This window comes from Guyanagaster necrorhizus (genome assembly GCF_019112545.1).
Source record: "Guyanagaster necrorhizus MCA 3950 unplaced genomic scaffold BT62scaffold_2, whole genome shotgun sequence".
NCBI classification, from domain to species: domain Eukaryota; kingdom Fungi; phylum Basidiomycota; class Agaricomycetes; order Agaricales; family Physalacriaceae; genus Guyanagaster; species Guyanagaster necrorhizus.
The window spans coordinates 1,959,555-1,979,168 of NW_025064881.1; the positions used below are offsets into that span (position 1 = coordinate 1,959,555).

The window sequence follows — 19,614 nt, forward strand, 5'->3', positions numbered from 1 at the left end:
TTAGGTGTGCTTCTGGGGTTGCGCAAGTTTCGAGAAGAGACGCGTGTCTGCGCTGATTAACGCGCTATCAGTCGGCTTGCCATGCCGATGGTTGGGTCACGGTCATCTGATGTGACCAGCCTTGCCAGCATCATACATAAAATGTCACTTCACGATGTTTACACATTGATGATTTACTGCAACATTAAGAGCTTATTACAAATACAACAAGTATGCCATGTATGCGATGCGATGCGAGAGGCGATATAATGATAGTATCCATGAAAACGTGAGGGAAGAGAGATATGTCGGGGGAGATGGGATAAACTTCGAAAAGAAGAGTGTTAGTCGCCTCATATGGCGTTGTAGGGAAGCATTGTACAGTAAACCAAAATGCAGAAAAGCGTTCTAAGTGCCATGACGATAACTAGGAGAAATGTGAGAGCAGATGAAAGCGACGTGATGATAAAGAAGGTGTGCCTTTACCCCAGACAAAAATCCAACCAAAGATGCAAATGTAAGGTGAAGAAAGGACATGATGGGAACGAAGAGGGGAGGTAATCCCTTCATTGAGCGTTATACTTGATACCCTCAAAGACGCGGATAGTGCGAACATGGGTCAGCTCGTTTTGACCATAAGGATACTGCGACGTCTTGTCATTAACGTCCTGATCGCCGGACGTCGTGGACTTAAGGGGAAGCTCAACACTGTCGGTAGACGGACACTGTGAGCTAGGGAGGCCGGTGGGCCAATTAAAGCGATGACGCCGAAAACTAGACACGAAATACATCAGTAAATGAAACGGCAACAGCTGACCAAAGGGGAATATACCATTCGTACGACCAAATGCAGTCCTCAAACTCAGATTTACTGATGACTCTCTCGCCCGCCTCATCAACAAAACCCCCAACCCAGTCCGCCAAAGCAGCCTTGCATCCAAGAAGGGTGTGCATATATATGCAGCAATGCATCTCCAAGTCGGAAGATGAGAAAGGAAGGAAAATGCGTGGCCAAAGGAGCAATCCGCCAGGTTGTCCGGTCTGGTCGAGGTTTGGAGTCGGCATGTCCAAAGTCAAGGTGGGTCGCCGCGCGGAGGCTTCTTTGGAAGCGGCGCTAACCTCGGCGATTGACAGGCCCAGTGTACTAGCGGCTTTAGCGCTGATGGTCTCCTGTGCACTGTCTGAGGCGGAAGACACACAGGTGTCGCTACTTGTTCGACTTTCCGATCCACTGTCATTGCCTGAGGTATTTCGTCGCGGCCGATTCTTTTTCTTCTCCTTGTCCTTCCACTCGATATTAAGTGTCAGTTTCTTGAATAATTCTCCAGTTATGATATTGGACTTCTTCTTCTCTGCAGAGAGCTCCGCTGGCGCCACCTTGAGATGCATACTTTTCATCTTGCCAGCGTGTCCCGGACCGAAAACGTTTTTCATCAGATGAAGGATGAATTCCGACGGACGCGGATGGATGCCATATTGTTCCGCCAGCATTATCTCGAACACCGTTTCCAGTTCACGGGATTCTGTGGCCAAGGTAGTCCAAGACCTAGATGGCTCCAGCGTCTCTTGCAGGATACAAGAGTCCTTCGATGGAAGAAAGTCACGAAGCGAGAGATCCAAAGAGCCGTGACGAGTGGAAGAGTTCTCCTTCAGAGATGATGAGGAGGACAGCGAGTCGTAGTCTCCGACAAGAGTCTCGGCGGGGTCGGATCCTAAATCTGAGCTCATGCTGATTGGACTATGTTCCTCCAAGCTGCTCTCTCCCGATTCTTCATCATCTTCATCGTCGAGGTCAATGAATGAGCTTTGCTGAGGTTTCCTTGACAAACGTTCAGAAATTGACGTAGGAAACGGGGGCGGGGATTCGCCGTAAGGAAAGAAGATCTGATCGTCTATAAGCTCGAGACGGCCGCCCACCGCTAGAACACGATAAGCTTCGGACAGAACGAATTGCCATTTCTCGTAGGGGATGCATAATGTGAGGTTGGCCATTCTAACCAAGTCGAAGGAGCCGGCAGGGAAAGGGAGAGGATACGCAATACTGAGAACCAGGTATATGCATCAAGTAGTAACAAAACGTAACATAAAGATTACGCACAAGTTCCCACGGACAAATCGTACATTCTCCGTCTGTTGGACGCCTGGCTCGAGGACGTCCACAATGTCAAATCCAACAAAACTGGTATTCTTCCATGCGGCCGCAGCGTCCAGAATCCAAAAGCCCGGCCCGCAACCCAAGTCAATTACAGAGCGGGGAGGTGTACTGCCGTAATCACGAAAACTCGGGGAATTCTTGGGCAGAAGACGATGTAATAACTCGTTGTTCCACCGATCACTGCGTGAGAGTCAGGAAAGACTGGGATGTTTACAATGCCAATAGAAACTCACATGTCAAGATAGATGGGATCGAACGCGCGCATATATGGTGCTTCTTTGGGGTAAGGATGAAGTTTGACGCCATAGTCGTTTCTGGACCAAGTGTTCTTCTTCCTGTATTTAGGCGGTTTGGCGGAATCCTCGCCGTCGTCGTCATCGTCGGACCCTACGGTCTCTGCTGGAAATGATCCGGTCCTAGGCGACTTTTCCTCGGTTGGGGAGGTCGATAATGAGGACGGAGGGCCGTTGGTTGCCAACTGGATTGTCGGGGTGTGGGGCGTCACCGTAATGTCGGAGGCGAGCGAGACGGCAATGGACCTCTTCCTCCTGAGTGTCTTGGGGATCTTAAAACGCGATGGAGACGTGAGGTCGGAATCCTTGCGAGGACGCGTGACTGGAGAGCTGGGACGTGGCTGGTCTAAATCCTTGTCTTTGTGTTTGAAAACCATGTTACCGAAAGACGAAAGACCACTGGTTGAAGGGACGAAGACACTCGAGCAGCGTCGTTTTAGAGGATAATGAGGCCCTTCTATGCCGGGGTGGTAGTATGTGGAAAAGGGACGATAGTGGGAAGTTAGTGGTGTGCGGGAAGTAGCTGCAGTGTGGGGACGAGCGACGATGAAAGCGGGCTCCGGAACAGATGTGGATGAGGGTGGTGGTGGTGGTGGTGGTGATGGCGAGAGGTAAGAAGTGGGCTGTGAGGCGGTGGTGGTCGATCCCATTATGACAGCAGCCTAAGTAGGGACGAGCAGGGTCGCAGTTGGAGTGCCACTGGGGGAGGAAATAATGGGTAATGTAAGGTGGCGCTGCGTTCATTGTCAGTACTCTGTTCAGGCATGTCGAAGCACGAAAGAACTCACCGGCTGCAGAAAACAATAGCCTTTGTCACCCAACTTGAATCGTTGATTCAACTCAAATATATATATCTCCAAACAGGCGTCCTGTGACTAATTCGCCGGCTTGGTTGCGATGGCTTGGCTTCTGCTGAGTACCTCGAAGAAAAAAAAAACTCAGAAGGCCGGGTGGCAGCCAGGAAGGCACATAGGAAGAGCGCCAGATGGTAGAGAAGAAGAAGGGGGTGTGGGAGGCGCCCGTTGGACAGTATACCCAATACGATGATGGCAGTGATTCCGAGTGATTCCCATTTGGTGGTATCAAATTCACCCTGACGAGCGTCCGGTCAAACAACGACTTCCAAGAACGGAACGGGGTCCTTATGTCATCTTTCTGCATCCGTGGCCACAAAATTCCGATCACTCAGCGCGGTTTTCCGGTCATCGGATCTGTTGCGGTCTTTGAGGACCAAGGTACTGTCCAGCGTCCGACTGAATTCTCGTACACAAAATACGCATCAAATGCGTCTCTATAGACAGTGTATACTACACTCTGGATTCTAACGTACTGTCCGGCTGCCTAATCATCATCTTTTCGGGGAGGCGGTCCGCATGGCTGCAACATTCGCTGAAATACATCGTTTCAGTCATATGCGATCTGAGCCATCAAATTTGACACTTGCCTCGGTCATTTCAAACTTGACGCGGCCCGTTGCTTCTCCATCCGCAATGGCAAGGTATGAGGTCAGAGTAGGGTGCCCTACTATGGACGAAAGTGTATCACGGTGCTGATGCGTCAGCCAGTCACTGCAGGGTAATTAGTCTACTCGGTACCTCTAGAGCGGCGACAAGTGCTCTTACTATTTCGTCAAGTCCGCATGCCCTTATAGTAAGTGGGTCAGTGGCTAGCCCAGACAGGTGAAACAGCAGTATAGTATCAGTATTACTGACCAGTTCCTGTGTATCGAGCATGCACTGCACAAATTTTAAATTTTAAAAGTGAGAATAGATTCACGAGTACGCGGACCACTCACAATGCTCTAGCTGTGTGTTGGCTGTATATCTCAATTCAGAAGACTAGGGATAGATGTTAGGCTGCGCAAATGCACCACCAAGATGAGATGACTGACCATGTTCAAGCTATTGTTTACATTTGTTTCTTTCAAAACAAAACCAGACTCATGTGCACGTGGATTTATCGTGAACGACCATGACCAGCGAAACTGCAAAGGCAAAATCCAAGTTGGTGACTCTTTCATCGTCACTTTCAGAACTGGAAGCGCAGCTTGAGCCGTTATTTACCCAGACTCTACCCGAAACTCTGCTGCCCTTGGAGCCTGTTGACCAAGCAAAACTGCAAACGCTTCTCACCTATGTCACTTATGACTTGGTGTTCAGTCCGTCTTCAGCTCTTCTACCTTTTTTCAGCTCATCATCTCAATCCCAGTTTACCTCAAGTCCAGAGGAATCGATCCGAAAACTCATCCCGTAGTATCAGAGCTAGTAAGTCTCTCACTAAATGCTCAATTCCAAACTATAACCTCACGCAGGACAGAATAAAAGGTTACTTTGACAAGATTGACAAAGCTGAAAAGCCAGAAACTAGTATGCACAATCCCTATTTCCTCGCCATCTCACTCACCAGACTCAGGACATATCCAAGTCGACAGAGCCGCCGCCGGACGATTCATCAAACATGCTATCACACAAGCCAAAGTGGGTCGGCCTCCTGGTGATACACCTGCAGAGCCGATGCCTGGTCTGTCGAACGTTCACGTTCCGGTCAAGGTTACTGACAAAATGCTCGAGCGGCGGAAATATGAAAAGGAGATGAAGGAGCGTGATGCCGCAGAAAGCAGTGAAGAAAGCGATTTGGAGATATTTGACGAGAAGATAGATGACGATGGTGACGAAAAGGTTGATGTCAAAGGAAAAGGAAAGGTTAAGGAACAGAGTGACGAACGAAGACTGTCCGCCGATATTTCCGCAATCTCTAGGACGAAACGAAGGAGGGCTACCGTTGATCCTTTCGCTGGTCAGTTTCCTCTTCCTATTTTGCTCTATGGAATTTAATGATGTCTCTGCTGCAGGATACGGAGACGACGCAATCACTTCGGCCAATCAACCTAATGAAACGTCAAGTAATGACTTTAATCAGACTAAACCGAAAAAGAAGAAGCAAAAGAGCAAAGACTCGACTTCTGCAGCGGATTTAAGCACCCCCCAAGCAAAAGCGGAGAAAAAGGCAAAGAAGGGAACTCGTACGTAGGACTCGTGTCTTTCTATACCTCCCTGGTGTCGTATTTTTTTTTAATAGAATCTTGAGCTGTCTAGAAATAAGCGATCATAACCACGACGATAATTATAATAGTCTCGTTAAAAAATGATGCAAAAAATACATACAAAATGAACACAAAGTGTATATTAGTACAACACAGAATATTTGTATAAAGTACATGGTGTGCAGTAGAAGTACATCAGGCAGAAAACACTGGAAAAGAGAAGCAAAAACCGTAAAACAAATAACCTTACATGATTCTACACGTATCGCGTCCCACATCAGTCGGGCTATTGGCACCAGACCTTCGGCCTCCAGGTGACCACCACCTGGTCGTATGCCCTATATTATCAGCATCGTCGGAACTACACCCGGACCCGTTCATAGCCCTCCTCGAACCAGACTTCCGGCGCTTCTCCCGACTCGTCCTAACCGAATCTACGGTCTGCCACGAATAGAAAGTCTTCACCACCACCCTCTTATCGTCGCACTCGTCCTGCCCTACTTTCAAATCTTCCAAATCGCCGTCCCGGCCATCGAGGTACTTCAATTTTCTCGAATCATAGGCGCGCCAGCCCAACCGGGGTCTTGTCATGGAAGCCATTTCCTTAACCGCGTGCTCGCCAATCGTACGACAGTCTACAGCAACGATTCTGCTGTCGGACACCTCTCGCCTACGGCTCAACCGAATGAACTCCTTGAACACTCTTGGTCCTATCCGAGTATTGTCAGCCTCCAGGACTTTCAAACGCGTACAAGCACGTATCAACGTCAGCAACGCGTCGTCCGTAATGCTGCTAGCGTAGGAAATTACGAGATGCTCCAAGGCGTGCCCTGCTTCTCGTTCATCCCGGACAGCTTCATCCTCCGCGTTAACAGATGGGGTGATGGCCGAAATGACTGCATCAGTGATTTGAGCAGTATCTTCGAGATCCAATCGCCGGATCATTGGGGTCGTATTCAGGAGCCTGATAAGCCCTTCATCTCCAAGGTCATCACCGATACCCGCGAGTTCGAGGAATTCCAAGCGAGGGACCGAATGAGCAAGGTTCGAACACGCGATGTCGGTTAAAAGGAAGCAGAACGAGAGGGAAATATGGCGGAGCTGTGTGATGCGACGTCTATACTTGTTATTGTCTCCAGCATCCCTCCCAACTTGACAAGCATTGAGAACTACCGTCTCAACTCCGAGAATCTCGTCCTCGCCACATGCGACAAATGCCTCCAAGGCTGAGTTGTGCAATTGACGGCAATAACTGAGATCCAATACCTCCAGATCAGGGCATGCTTTCCCTACGACGGCCATCATCTTATCATCGACGTATTTCAATCCCGAGAGACGAAGCACCCTTATTAATAGAGTCCGCTTTCGAGAGATCGCAGTTTGACATAAACAATAAATTCCATCGGCGTCCATACTAGGGCAACGGCTCATGTTCAAGACTGTGAGCTGTGGACAACTTGCTGCCAGCATTTCACAAGTCGTATTCGTCACTATGTGGAGACCTTTCACGTCCAACTTCTCCAGAGCTGGAGACACCTTAAGAAGGTAGTGCAAAGACTGTGTAGTCAACATGGTGCACCCTCGAAAGTTGAGGGCGGTCAATTGCGTGAAGGGTACCCCATTAGAACTTGTCAGTTGGACACAAAGATGATCCGCAACATCGGTAAGCGTCGTAGAAAGCAAGAAGACATGTCCAGCAAAGTTTAAGCTGGTGATGAACGGACCCGCCACTGATGTTAACCGAAGGATGAGTGTTTTGGGAACATTGTAGAAAGATCGGAGATCAAGTGTCCGCCATAATTGACCGTCAGACAGCAGCATCTGCCATGATTTCGACACCTGGACATCGATCAGCAATATATAATGGAGAAGAACATAGGACCTTACTCTGCTCAGTTTCACCAGCTCTCGCATGCCTCGGTTCCTGCCGACCCATTTGTTCTTCGACGAAGAAGCCTTCATGACGGACCATTGACCATCCATAAGGTCCTTCTCATACTCCTCTTCGTGTACATCGAGGAATGCAAGCAGTACCCGCAAGCGCAATTCTCTGGGCAATGCCTCAAAATAGCTGGGAATTATCAACGACAGTGGTGTGAAATGATCCGTAGACGAAGCGGTGGCCAGGTCTAATATAGAAAAGGATGATGGAGATGAATTCGAGCGCAATTTACCCTTCAACGTGGGTGGGGGAAGTGGCCATGAAAGACTCTGTGACCCGTCATTACTGGTGATTGTATATGCAGGTGGAACATCTTTGCATTGCTCGTCAAGTATGTGATGGTCAGACTGGAAAGGCACCTCCAAGGATCCATTATCTGTGGCAGGGACACCAGGTTTCCGCAGAAGTTTCCTCGCCAGATTTCCTGGAGTCCCACTGAACGCCTTGTTTCTGAGTTTGGACAACGACAAAGTGCTAACGGAGGAAGTAGAATGGATAGAGCTAATAGACAGTGCGCGCCGGCGGACATGAGTTGGATTATGTGATGGATTAGATTGAGTCGGATTTGGGAAATTAGTAGCGTCGAAGGAAAAGCTTGGGCTCGGCGAGTTCGGCGAATCAAAACGTGGGGACCCGTAAGAAGACGGTTCCACGGAGTCTGTGACAGACGAAGTAGGCCATGCAATGTGGCTGTAGCTGAATTCGGGACGGGAGAAGGCGAGGGGCGGCAGACACGGGGGTAAGTCTGCCGCCTTGCCCTTGCCCTTCCCGTATACCGTCCCTTCGGATGGCCCAGTTAAAGATTGCGGACGACTGCTCGCATTGCTTCGGGAACAACCTGATGAGGACGGGGTCCAGATACTATGGACGTCCCTCTGTGGGCTATTAATGAAGACCGATGACGAAGACGATGATCCGGGATGGCTCGACGACTGCAGGTCACTAAACACGTCCACCTCGTGGAGAAGGGAACCAGATGGAATGGGCATGGGCATTGAAACACCTTTACCTTTGCCACTGTCTGCCTCTGTCCATATACATTCTACGAACTCCTTGACCTCTGTAATCCCCGATGACGTCTGCCCAGATGCAGAATCTGGACTCGCACGACGCGATATACCTTGAGTCAGAGCCGCTACGTCCAATTCTTCAGGGAAGTCGAACTGGAATACGGCGTCGCTGTTATCGATAACTGTAGGGTTCATCACATCCGACTATCCAAGACAATGACGAAATTCTATATCACGTAGTAGATGAGCAAGAGGAAAGGCAAGAGAAAGGCAAAGTTGCAGTATAATAGGGAAGAGAAATAATGGCCAACCAATGTTGTTATCGTCGAGGAATGAGATGAAGAAGGAGATAACGCATAGCGCTAAATCACATATCTCTTTGGCTGCCTCCGGTAAAGTGACGGTCGCGATAGATCACGGGAAACAGGGGCTCGTCTTTCTCACGTTCCGGACCTTTGTTATTGCAAATACCCAAAGCTATCAACGCAGTTTACGAGTGGGAGGATCGTAGTAGGAAAATGGAAAGAAAATGTTTTCGCAAACTTGGTAATACTAGAATCAAATACTTACTTCCGCTATGGGCACGCGTTTTTCCCACCGCCAACTGCGTAATACACGCATATCAAACACACGATCCAGGGTGTGAGCAAAATACGGGGTCCGCCCTGGATGAGATTTAACTGTTCTCCGAACCTTGCCCGACGGATCTTGGGGTTTTTCCAGTACCCATGCAAGACGGCCAGAAAGGATCGCTCGGCAAACGGCGCGGAGTTCTTTGGCGAAGCTGCTGATGCTCCACGTACCGGGATCTGCCTTGGATGCTGGTCTTTGTGCACGGTGGGTCTGATAACAGTATAAAAATCTACACTGAATACTTGTCCAATGTGGATACAAGCCTAAGCCCAAGAATATCACCAAAGTAGATTCCAGTAATCAAAATTAGCCTGATATGAAGGATTAGGTGGATAGAGGAGTCACACAAATTTATCACAGCAGAAACGACAAGGACAGCATCACAGACAGAACCAAGGGGATGAGGTTGATGGAGTATCATGACGAGGTGCTCGGCTTGGGGTTTTCTGGGGCTGTTTTCCAGTTGGTGGTTGCCAGCTTGAACCTTGTGGTACATCTAAGCGTACTGGTGAATAAAACATGGCCTCTGGACATACCTCTCTTGGTGCGATATCTCTGGCTGAGTCTCTTTGAGACGTGCCATTTCGCTTTGCTGATAGGGTAAAGTTTAGTTATGCCTGGTCTAGACTAGAAGGACCCGCACCATAAACTTATTAAAGGCCGTTAGCTTCTTCTTCTTGGCGCCTCCAGAGCTCGAGGATTTGGCTGCACGAGGGACATCAGCGCCGCCAAAATCCGAACAGAACAACTACGCACTTTTTTTCGGAGGCTTCTCAGTATTGGCAGACATACCAGCCGTTCGAGGTGCCATAATAAAATTGCGGCGAAGAAAAAGGGCACAAGGAAAACTCGGCAGAGCCCTGCGATAACGAGGACAACCTAGAACTATCAGAGCGCATTATATATGCTACAACGACCAATGGCTCACCGAATCCAGAATCGACAGAGGATAGCTGTTTTAGAAATTGCCGGACGTGAGATTCTGCAAATGAAGAGGAAAAAAGGGAGCAAAGGGACGCATTCTTTTCTGGTCGCGGTATTTATAAAGAGCGTCCAACTGACAGCTTCGATTGTTGATTTTCAGAATAAATTGAAGAGCCCCCAGCCACCATAGGTGCATGTTTGTGTTCCATTGGATTCATTCTGAATCGTCTAACCGTTCCCAGCATGGAAAGGCATTACGGCACACACGCATGTGTCGCATACGAGTCCCAAGCACATTCAATCTTCGGCTTCGAGCGCCTTTTTTTCCTTGAAGACTGCGTTCTATTTCTGCGACAATTCGATTTACAGAGCAGGTGCACAGCAAAGATCGACTCCTCACAAAAGGATACACCTGTTCTTAAAAGGTCAGGTCTGCCCGTGGTCCGAGGGTGTCTGGAGTTCAAGTACCCAGGCATCAGTAGACCGATCAGCCAAACAGACGCGTCGCGTAAGGCATGGCGCGTTATTTCGTGATACAGACGGTAACGGGCGGTGCTATCTTTCATTCATTGAATGTGCCCAAGGTACAGACTCGACCATGTGCTCGGTGGAAGAAGAAGCAGTACGTTTCCTCGCCTAGTCTTACTTAATAATCTCATGCTTGGACCTTCGAGAACATAGTAGCACATGCCTAAATGCCAGCATCCTTAGATGATGATCCTCCCGTCTTCCGTATTCCAGCAATCCCGTCAATGATGCTAGATGCACTGACGATGCCTGTTGTAGCAATTAAAAACTTGCGCCCTGACACAGTCATGAGTATGGGCCTTTTGAATATGAATGGTCACGCAATACCTCGATTTTGCCGGCCAACCCAACGCAGCGCGGCGATCTCAGTATACGTGCAGCCACCAAGAAAAAATACGACGGTTGTTATAGTGTTTTCCATCGGCCGGCCTGGAACGACATTGAGATAAACAGACAACCGGAAACATGATGGATCTTACCTAATGGCGGCGAGGCGGAACTGCGACCAACACCCTGTTGAATGACATCTACCGTTTCGCCAGGTATAGTGGCTATAACATCTTCAAACCCTTTCCATCCATTTATTGCATGAGCTTGGACCTTGCCCTCCGGGATAGTACTGTTATCGCCTTGTCGCACAGCTTTATCTCTATCAGCCGGATTGCTCAGGACCCCACCCCTTTGGGCAACGCATTGCACAAGGCGGATGCTAATTGGGGCGTAACCAGAATAGACAAAGCTGATGTCATTCTCGACCTCATCCAAGGCCTCCGGGTTATCGTCAATCAACAGCCGAAGGGACTTTCTTAGTGACGTATACGGATACTTCGGCAGCGTCGTCGCAGACGCCGATGCTGGAAGAGGATTGGGTAGTAAAATTGCAAGCGGAGGTGATGCCAGTGATAAGAGCATTGGTAGATTGTGATAGCCATAGGTCTGAATCATACCATTAATATATAATAAAGACGTAATCGAAGGATCAGACCTGTAAAATTTCGCGCTTAATGTTGTCCAAAGTCTTTGCCTTGATACCTCCCCCAGTAATACTTGCGAGACAAAGTAGTCTGGTTACCAGCTCGATTTCGGCGCCTTGTGCTATGAGGTCCTCAATAGCGGATATTTGCTCAGAGACATTATAAGACGCCAAAAGGTCTTTAAGGCGAGCGTAAGCCATATGTATTGGCTATCATCAACGATGCTACCCACCTTGTTGGATTTCCAGAGACTTGTTGAAATGGTCGGTCCGGGTCATAGGGACTAGGAGCTCAGAAAGACCGGTATCTGCCCGACATTAGTTTTTCCAGAGATATAAAATCAAAGCTACCTACGTAGCCGTAATGCTTGATGCTCGCTCTGCAAGCCGCCCAGCTTGCCCACAACATCCCGAAGTTGGGGAATAGTCTTGGCTTGCCGGCTCGCCTGGGAAAAGGTTAGTGCAACATGTATACTCACGCGAGTAAGTGTACCTTATAATCATCTTCCAGCCGACGCGCCACTTTGTTCAGTCTGCGCCCCACGGCAGAGAAATTCAGATCTCTCAGTTCGCCAAAGAGAGTATCCGATGACGAAAGATGGTATTTCTTCTTATTTTCTTTCCTCAGAGTGCCAGAGGACGTGGAGGGGGTGGCTGCCGCAAGGCCAGTTGTCTCAGCGGTCGGCGGAGATACAAGCGAGGTTGGTAATTCGACGTGAGCTACATGACCTCGAGTTAATGCACGGTTCATTCCGGCTTTTCGGGAACTTACAGTTCTTGATACTAATAAGCTCATCGATAAGACCTTCATAAGTAAGTTGGGTAAGCAGGGGTGTTATCATGTCGACGCGGCGATCCAGGACAATTAAAGCATCGATTTTGTCCGAGGATTGGAAAAGGGTGTCAGGTGCTGAGGATGTCCTTGCTTGGGCGAGAGAACTGGTCAGAAGAGCCGTAAGTCTCTAAATCCGGAGTTTCAATCTCAATGGTAGGCGAAGATTATATTGACGTACCGCAGCTTTGTCGCCTTTTCCGATAACGCGAGGAAAGAGACCATATAATTTCTGAAGCGTGATCAAGGCCTGGGCAGAATCATATATTGCCGTCTCGTCGCCGTCCTGTCCATGAAAGTTGCAGATTGATAAGGGCAATCAATAAGAGATGGAGCGAGTGGACACACCACCCATATGTCCTTGAAGACAGACTCATATTCCAAGGAAACAACATCTTCTTCAATTGGAATAAATTGAAGATTATATGATGAGATGGAGACATCGCCTAGTACTCCTTCCTCCTCCAGGATCCGCGTTACCAGTGTAGAAGCACGTGGAACCAGGAGTAAGGTATATGTGTGTTTTGCCGCGTCTTTGGCGTGTCGTTTGATCTGTTCTTCCAAAAGATCAAGATCCCACATAGCTGGAAATATACAGAGCATACCGGCAATAAACTTGACGTGCTTTATGAGAGGGCGACAAAGATATATGATATTTGACGTGGTAGAAGTCAGGGGGCCAGCTTCCAGCCAAAACATCTTGTCAACGCCATGATGCTGCAGAAGACAGTTGGATTCCTAGATGAGAGGAAGGAATATGCTGCTCACTTTCAACAATGCTACTTCTGTCACGAGTCCCAGTGGACCTGCTAATGATGGATCCAGTACCAAGGTCTTCGCACCATTCACCTATGCTAATGGTCAATGTGTTGGCCCATGTGTGCAAGCGAAATTAGCAGACAGAGTTCAAAGAATCTACAAGAGCCTTTCGAGCTATTTCCTTGAGGAGATTTGTATCCAGAGGGGCGTCGGTGCCTTCAGACGATGCTGGGTCGCGAGAGGCCATTGAGACAGGCTCGTCGGGACCAAATCTATATTAGGACAGAATTTCCTCAAAAGTACATCGATGACGTAGCTTCCTCTTTTGGTCTCTCTCTTCGCCCAGACACCTCGGAACGTGCATGGGTCAAGTACTGCCCTCGATAACGATCTCTTTCGACGACAGAACATAGGATGGAATCAGTAGCTGAGCAGGCCGACCCCCATCCATTGGTGTCCTTGGTGTCAGCATGCTTCTGGGTAATACGTGAGTGTGCATCATAACACACATGCGACGGGGAACGTTCATGAATTCCAACAGTATGGCTTTTGTCTTGGGTGAAGGCTCTGGTAGCGTTCTCGACAATAACAGTGCCACGCCTTATATATGCCGTTCTATCCTATTCTATGACACTGACGGTCCGTCGCAACTGATTATGCGTGCCTATTCAGCAACTGACCGTCTTGTCTTGTAGCTCAACTTTTGGTCGTTTGCGATCATGTTCTCACTTTCTACTGTGGTGCTGAACTATTGGATCCGATTCCGATATCTCAATGATTATACTCAGCTCAAAGAACCTCCATTGGTAAAGCCAGACGCGACGGAGCTGCATCCTGATGTGAACACAGGTGTGTGACAAGCTGGTTCGGATATTTTGTTTTTACATCCTTAAGACCCGGCTCCTACATTCCATAACTATCTCGACGATTTCTTACAAGCTGTACGCGTCTTTGGTTTTGTGAGTGATTCGATTCATGAGCAAGTCATTCATCTTTTCATAACCAACTTTCTCACAGCTCGAAAAGCCCGTGCGTTTGTCTTTATACCTTGCGGCTCGGCGTATCTGTTGATACAATACTTCCAGGTTTTCCATGAGCTGGCTCGGCATCTTCAGACTCGACGTTTAATAGCGGGAGATAGTATGTCACTCGAACAAGACAAGAGCTTCTACTGTGTCGTGGATGGCATGGTTCAAGTTTTCGCACAGACAGATAGACCTGATCAAGGTCAACAAGGGTTATGGGACCATGAAGACATGAACGGATATCAGTTGCTCAATGAAGTGGGAAGCGGAGGCACCCTCTCTAGTTTATTTACTATCCTCAGCCTTTTTACGGAAGACGTCAAGATGAGCTGGCAGAATGATCATGATGAAGGTCCCAGCATCCCCAACGCCTTTTCCGTTCCCCGGAAGTCAAAGCGCGAAAACACAGATGTCTCTCGTTTCGATTTGGGACAGAACACACATATACGGCGTTCGTCAAGCTCTTCCACGGCATCGACCGTTCATCCTCTCGAAGATGTGCCATCAAACCATCCAGAATATACAAGGCCTATGTCGCCTATTCCTGACGATGATGAAACCACCGCATCGCTACCAAGGTCCAACAACTCCCACACCCAACATACTCGGATACATGAGGGGGTGGTTGCTCGTGCAAGTGAGGATAGCACTCTCGCTGTTATACCGGCTGAAGCGTTCCGTCGTTTAACCAAGAAGTATCCAAAGGCTACCGGTCATATCGTTCAAGGTGGCTCACGATTTTCGTATCTCCAGGATTATCTCACTGACACAGACAACTCAGTCATTTTAACACGATTCTCTCGGGTCACATTCAGCGCTGCCCACAAATACCTCGGCCTGACCAGCGAGGTTCTGCGTACTGAGAAAGCCATCAACGATATCGCCTGCCACCCGTTGCCTCCGTCGTTCTATGAAGGCGGCGGTTTACAATATCTTCGACAACGGTTTGATGGCACCAGCAATACTGACGGCGACACCGATTATCTCAATGCCTCAGAATCCACTAATAGTATATCTGGGAAGACTCTTTCGGAATCTCCAAGATCGTCAAAAGTACAATTGAACGATCCACCCCGTCCTACTCGGCTCGTATCTTCTACATCACAGACCTTCAAAGCGCATGGACGGAATAGCGTTCAAGCTGGGGATCTGCTCAGTTCTACAACTCACGCTGGTGACTTCTACAGACCGATTAGTGGTTCTATCAGCGTACCGAGAGGTGTCAAGCCTCTGGAAAGTCGTAGAATTGCTAATCTATCTGGTGACGAATTTGATTTGCGAGAGGAAGTAATGTCCTGCATAGCGAAGTCAATCGGTTTACTTCAGCCTCCTCTGAGTGGTACCGAATCCGTTGAGGCCTCTCCCGCAATCTCCCCATCTGACGGTCGGCGTTCCTCAGGGTTATTTACTCCATCTTTCAGTTCTCTATCGCTTCTAGACATAGGTGATGATGCATCTAGTGTCACGGGAGGGGCACCATCCAGCCAAACAATTGATGGCTACATGAGTGGTCTTGATAATGAAGTAGAGATGCTGTTTTTCGCTGCTGGCACGACTCTAGCTAAGGCAGGAGAAGTTAACACTGGTAACCATGTTTGTTCCCTGTCCCGGTATGGACATTTATGATGCTACAGGATTATTTTATGTTATTGAAGGATTTTTGGATATCCTTTTACCTACCGACGATCTCCAACCTTTTACCGAGCAAAGGCCGAATACTGAAGAAACTCGGACATCCGGCCCTAGGCCAAAACGGCCGGAACAGAAACTCTTATTTACGGTCAAACCAGGCGGTATCGCTGGCTATCTCGGTGAGTTTATATAACATGAACAACACATAGGTTTTCATTATTTTATAAGCTTCCCTCTGTAACACCGCCTCTTATGTTGACATCAAGGCGAAGACCGATACGTATGTAGGTTTTCTACCCTCGCACGCCCTCGAACGCCTGCTTGAAAAGCGCCCGATTGTTCTGCTCACTCTTGCCAAACGTTTGATTAGCCTTTTGTCACCTCTTGGTATGCCACAGAGCTTTTCATTCATATTTATACTGTACGATGGCTGACCATGTGTCGTAGTGCTTCATATTGACGCGTCTTTGGATTGGATGCAAGTGAATGCTGGCCAGGTACTTTGGCGACCTCAGGATATCAGCGACAGCTTCTACATTGTTATCAATGGTCGCTTGCGGGCTATTTCTGAATCCGAAGACGGGAGCGTATCAATCGTTGGAGAGTACGGTCAAGGGGATACGGTGGGAGAGGTTGATGTCATCACAAGCTCACTTCGCCGCAACACTTTACACGCTATACGAGACACTGAACTGATTCGAATGCCACAAACGCTGTTCAACGCGATATCTGCTCGGTACGAACCCAGACATATTTTCTAGGCTCCCTAGCTCATTTACGGGTTATCAGGAACCCCCAGATCACAGCTCAGTACGTCTATGAACCTGCAATTTTCTCCGTGTGCCTCAATTGTCTTTTCTATTTCCGTTTCCCACAGGATATTGCGAATGATTGCAACGCGAGTCAGGGTGGAATTAGACTCGAAATCTACCAAGTCAAGAAGTCTGCTATCAGAGCCGGGATACAACAATAATCTCAAAACTGTGGCAGTTCTTCCTGTGTCACGTAGTGTTCCCATTGATGCTTTTTCGAGAAAGCTCCAGACTGCATTGGAGGGTATAGGCGCCAGTACATCTTATCTCAATCAAGCTTCGATATCCAATCAACTGGGACGACATGCGTTTACTAGGATGGGCAAACTTAAGGCAGCTGGATGGCTAGCTGACCAAGAACAAAGATATAGAACAGTTCTCTACGTTGCTGATTCACCCGTAAATAGTCCCTGGACTCAAACCTGCATTAGACAGGTGAGCCTTTTAGGTTTTCTTCTTGGTTCCCCTGAACGCTTTTATTGCATGTAGGCTGACTGTATAATGGTCGTTGGTATGGGAGAAGATCCTTCCATAGGCGAATATGAACGGTTGTTGCTATCGATGAAAACGACCGCTCGCAAAGAGCTCGTTCTCTTGCATCCTGACCGATCTGTCATGCCGGGATCTACGAGAGAGTGGCTGAAGGTAAGTTCGATCCCCAAAGCACAATGACACCTGCCCACTAACTGCTGAAAAACAGAACCGGCCGTGGGTCCATCAGCATATACATGTGGAGCTTCCGGTACGTAATCGCACATGGAGGGAATAATGATAGCTGATGTCTCCTCAGGGCCTAGTGCTTCCGATTCCCAAAGTCACCTTCGTTTCAAAAGGACCGGATGCAGTAACTGCATTAAAGAATTTAAAGGATAAAGTTCAGAGTGAGATCCAAAAGTATCGCGGTGGACATGTTGATCCCCGGCCGCAGCGGTCCACCAGAGTAAATGACTTCTCTCGACTTGCCCGCAGAATATGTGGAAGGTCTATTGGATTAATATTGGGTGGTGGTGGGGCTCGTGGTATCGCACATCTGGTAGCTTAAATTTTTTCCTTGGACTTGCGATTTCTGACAGACACTCCAGGGGTTGATACGGGCACTTGAGGAGTACGGAATACCCATTGACCATGTCGGAGGTACGATAAACCTTGAAACCAGGGATTGAGGGTCTGACGCCGCATTCAGGGACCAGCATCGGCGCTCTCATTGGTGGTTTATACGCACGAGAGGGCGATATCTTATACAGTGCTGGGCGCGCCAAACAGTTCAGCAGTCGCATGGGAAACATCTGGAGGATGTTATCCGATGTGACCTACCCCATTGTGGCATATACAACAGTAAAACCCTCCGCTGTGTCATTTTATGTATATTGATGCCGTACTCACAGGGCCATGAATTCAATCGGTCTTTGTACAAGGTAGATTGGCATGTCGTCGCGTGGTACAAAGTCTTCTAAGTTTGTTCCTTCGCAGGCTTTCTACGACCTTCATATTGAGGACATGTGGCTACCATTTTTCTGCAACACAACGAATATAAATACGTCGGAAATGGAAATCCATGAGACAGGCTATGCATGGAGATTTATCCGTATGTTGTCTGCCAATTCTCTGCTCTCCGATGTTGATCTTCCTCAGGTGCTTCCATGACCTTGGTCGGCCTACTTCCCCCTCTTTGTGACAATGGGCACATGCATGTCGATGGCGGTTACAGTAAGCAATCCATTTCCTGCAAGAGATCTTGCTAAGAAATCTATAGTTGATAATTTACCGGTACGGGCGACATAACACTCGAATGTTAGTGCACTGGAGGCTGACTTTGGGATCAAGGTATCCGCCATGTTCTCGATGGGAACTAATGTGGTTTTTGCCTGCGATGTAGGATCTGTGAGTGGTCACTGAATTTCTGCAAAAACACTCATGATTTCAACAGCTTGATGATAATTCACCCCGAAACTTCGGCGACCACGTATCTGGATGGTGGCTACTACTTAACCGATGGAACCCGTTTTCCAATGCCAGAAATGTCCCTGCGATTACTGAAATCCAGAGCCGTCTTGCCTAGTGAGATTACTTGGTGCCTCTTTTTGATCTTCCCTGACGCCAATTGTGTTTGCTCAGTGTCTCGAGCGTGAAGACGTTGGAAGATGCCAAAGTTGCGCCTGGGTGCTTTTATATTGCCATGCCCGTACATGAGGTTTGTCCGCCCGTTGCATGACTGATCCGTCGTCGTTAACGATTAGTCTTATAGTATGGAACCTTGCAATTTGGAAAATTTGAAGAGATCCAGAAATTAGGTTATCACGCAGCTATGAAAGCCCTGCAGAAGCTGGATGAAGAAGGTCGATTGCTGTCTGCGCTGATTGATGGTAAGGATAGTGTATCCAATTCTAAGAGGAAGGGACAAAGTGCGCGCCGAAATTCGATATGATGATATTTTACATACTAGACATCATTTGTATAATCACCTGTGCTTCAGTTTACTTAGCCGTTTCAAGCCCATCATTTTTGAGTCATATAAAAGTAAAGTGACTCGAAGCGGAAGAAGTCTATAGAGACGTTTCATTACCAACGATCAGCACGGAGAACCGCCAGTTGTATCCCTTAGAGGTTAACTCTCATGGAAAACCCTTTCTTGACCTCAAAGCTCACTCGAACATAATACCGACGCCTCCGCGTCTGACGGACTCGTCTGCGCTGATGGAAGCATCAAATGATGAGCATGTTTGCCAGTGGCTCAAAGGTACTCCGTATCCCTATCTTCAAGGTGCGCAGTTTGCACGTCTTAGACTAACTGTTTCTCATCAAGAACACGCCGACGCCTGGCTTGCCCACATCAAATCATTATCCGATAAGATACTCGACGAATTACATTTTGCAAGAGACGAAAGATCACCCTGAATCGTTGATGATTGTCCTGTGAGATACATACGCGAGGTTAAGCACGATGGGACGGATGTATTCATCGGAGATGTGGGCATCTAATGATGGATGAATTTAAGATGTTGCTCGAAAATCAGCCAAGGAGAAAAGCACCGTTTACTGGAAGAGAACCTCTCGAGACCTGCTGGGGGACCCCA

General features: G+C 48.2%; 7 protein-coding genes across 7 annotated transcripts; 2 read left to right on the top strand and 5 right to left on the bottom strand.

Annotated features, from left to right (window-relative positions):
- Positions 1-151: 151 nt before the first annotated feature.
- On the bottom strand, positions 152-3,424 carry BT62DRAFT_926404 (uncharacterized protein). The gene is made up of 5 exons (XM_043185033.1): positions 3,216-3,424; positions 2,368-3,161; positions 2,078-2,314; positions 812-2,020; positions 152-753 (listed from the first exon to the last, which is right to left on the bottom strand). The coding sequence occupies exons 2-5, from the start codon at positions 3,075-3,077 to the stop codon at positions 546-548; spliced, it is 2,364 nt and encodes a 787-aa protein (XP_043045690.1). The 5' UTR covers positions 3,078-3,161; positions 3,216-3,424; the 3' UTR covers positions 152-545.
- Positions 3,425-3,768: 344 nt separating this feature from the next.
- Positions 3,769-3,994, bottom strand: BT62DRAFT_881487 (uncharacterized protein; the record flags this gene model as incomplete). Its single annotated transcript, XM_043182673.1, has 2 exons — positions 3,769-3,816; positions 3,866-3,994. Coding segments are annotated over 2 exons (177 nt in total), but the record flags the coding sequence as incomplete, so codon positions are not given.
- A 404-nt stretch (positions 3,995-4,398) lies between these two features.
- On the top strand, positions 4,399-5,609 carry BT62DRAFT_1071360 (uncharacterized protein; the record flags this gene model as incomplete). The annotated part of the gene is made up of 5 exons (XM_043178745.1): positions 4,399-4,585; positions 4,636-4,691; positions 4,739-4,793; positions 4,840-5,223; positions 5,279-5,609. 5 exons carry the CDS (start codon positions 4,399-4,401, stop codon positions 5,455-5,457), a joined length of 861 nt encoding a protein of 286 aa, XP_043045692.1. The 3' UTR covers positions 5,458-5,609.
- BT62DRAFT_288732 (RNI-like protein) lies at positions 5,489-8,879 on the bottom strand. Its single transcript, XM_043180373.1, has 3 exons — positions 8,659-8,879; positions 7,358-8,591; positions 5,489-7,309 (listed from the first exon to the last, which is right to left on the bottom strand). Exons 2-3 carry the CDS (start codon positions 8,405-8,407, stop codon positions 5,717-5,719), a joined length of 2,643 nt encoding a protein of 880 aa, XP_043045693.1. The 5' UTR covers positions 8,408-8,591; positions 8,659-8,879; the 3' UTR covers positions 5,489-5,716.
- BT62DRAFT_288350 (uncharacterized protein) lies at positions 8,841-10,266 on the bottom strand. Its single transcript, XM_043180372.1, has 6 exons — positions 9,984-10,266; positions 9,848-9,934; positions 9,699-9,704; positions 9,592-9,647; positions 9,315-9,539; positions 8,841-9,265 (listed from the first exon to the last, which is right to left on the bottom strand). The coding sequence occupies exons 2-6, from the start codon at positions 9,864-9,866 to the stop codon at positions 8,981-8,983; spliced, it is 591 nt and encodes a 196-aa protein (XP_043045694.1). The 5' UTR covers positions 9,867-9,934; positions 9,984-10,266; the 3' UTR covers positions 8,841-8,980.
- Positions 10,267-10,670: 404 nt separating this feature from the next.
- Positions 10,671-13,318, bottom strand: BT62DRAFT_882265 (Sec1-like protein; the record flags this gene model as incomplete). The annotated part of the gene is made up of 13 exons (XM_043182699.1): positions 10,671-10,783; positions 10,835-10,936; positions 10,987-11,443; positions 11,493-11,659; positions 11,714-11,788; positions 11,836-11,926; positions 11,974-12,200; positions 12,253-12,442; positions 12,494-12,598; positions 12,661-12,869; positions 12,918-13,029; positions 13,081-13,161; positions 13,214-13,318. The coding sequence occupies 13 exons, from the start codon at positions 13,316-13,318 to the stop codon at positions 10,671-10,673; spliced, it is 2,034 nt and encodes a 677-aa protein (XP_043045695.1).
- An 83-nt stretch (positions 13,319-13,401) lies between these two features.
- On the top strand, positions 13,402-19,070 carry BT62DRAFT_960220 (patatin-domain-containing protein). The gene is made up of 25 exons (XM_043188541.1): positions 13,402-13,558; positions 13,613-13,710; positions 13,767-13,920; positions 13,966-14,030; positions 14,089-14,100; positions 14,157-14,823; positions 14,878-15,681; positions 15,731-15,907; positions 15,957-16,115; positions 16,176-16,464; positions 16,518-16,538; positions 16,606-16,975; positions 17,030-17,185; positions 17,241-17,282; positions 17,331-17,573; positions 17,623-17,674; positions 17,724-17,875; positions 17,926-17,955; positions 18,011-18,125; positions 18,173-18,247; positions 18,294-18,307; positions 18,365-18,421; positions 18,468-18,598; positions 18,656-18,731; positions 18,786-19,070. Exons 1-25 carry the CDS (start codon positions 13,486-13,488, stop codon positions 18,963-18,965), a joined length of 4,212 nt encoding a protein of 1,403 aa, XP_043045696.1. The 5' UTR covers positions 13,402-13,485; the 3' UTR covers positions 18,966-19,070.
- Positions 19,071-19,614: the final 544 nt, after the last annotated feature.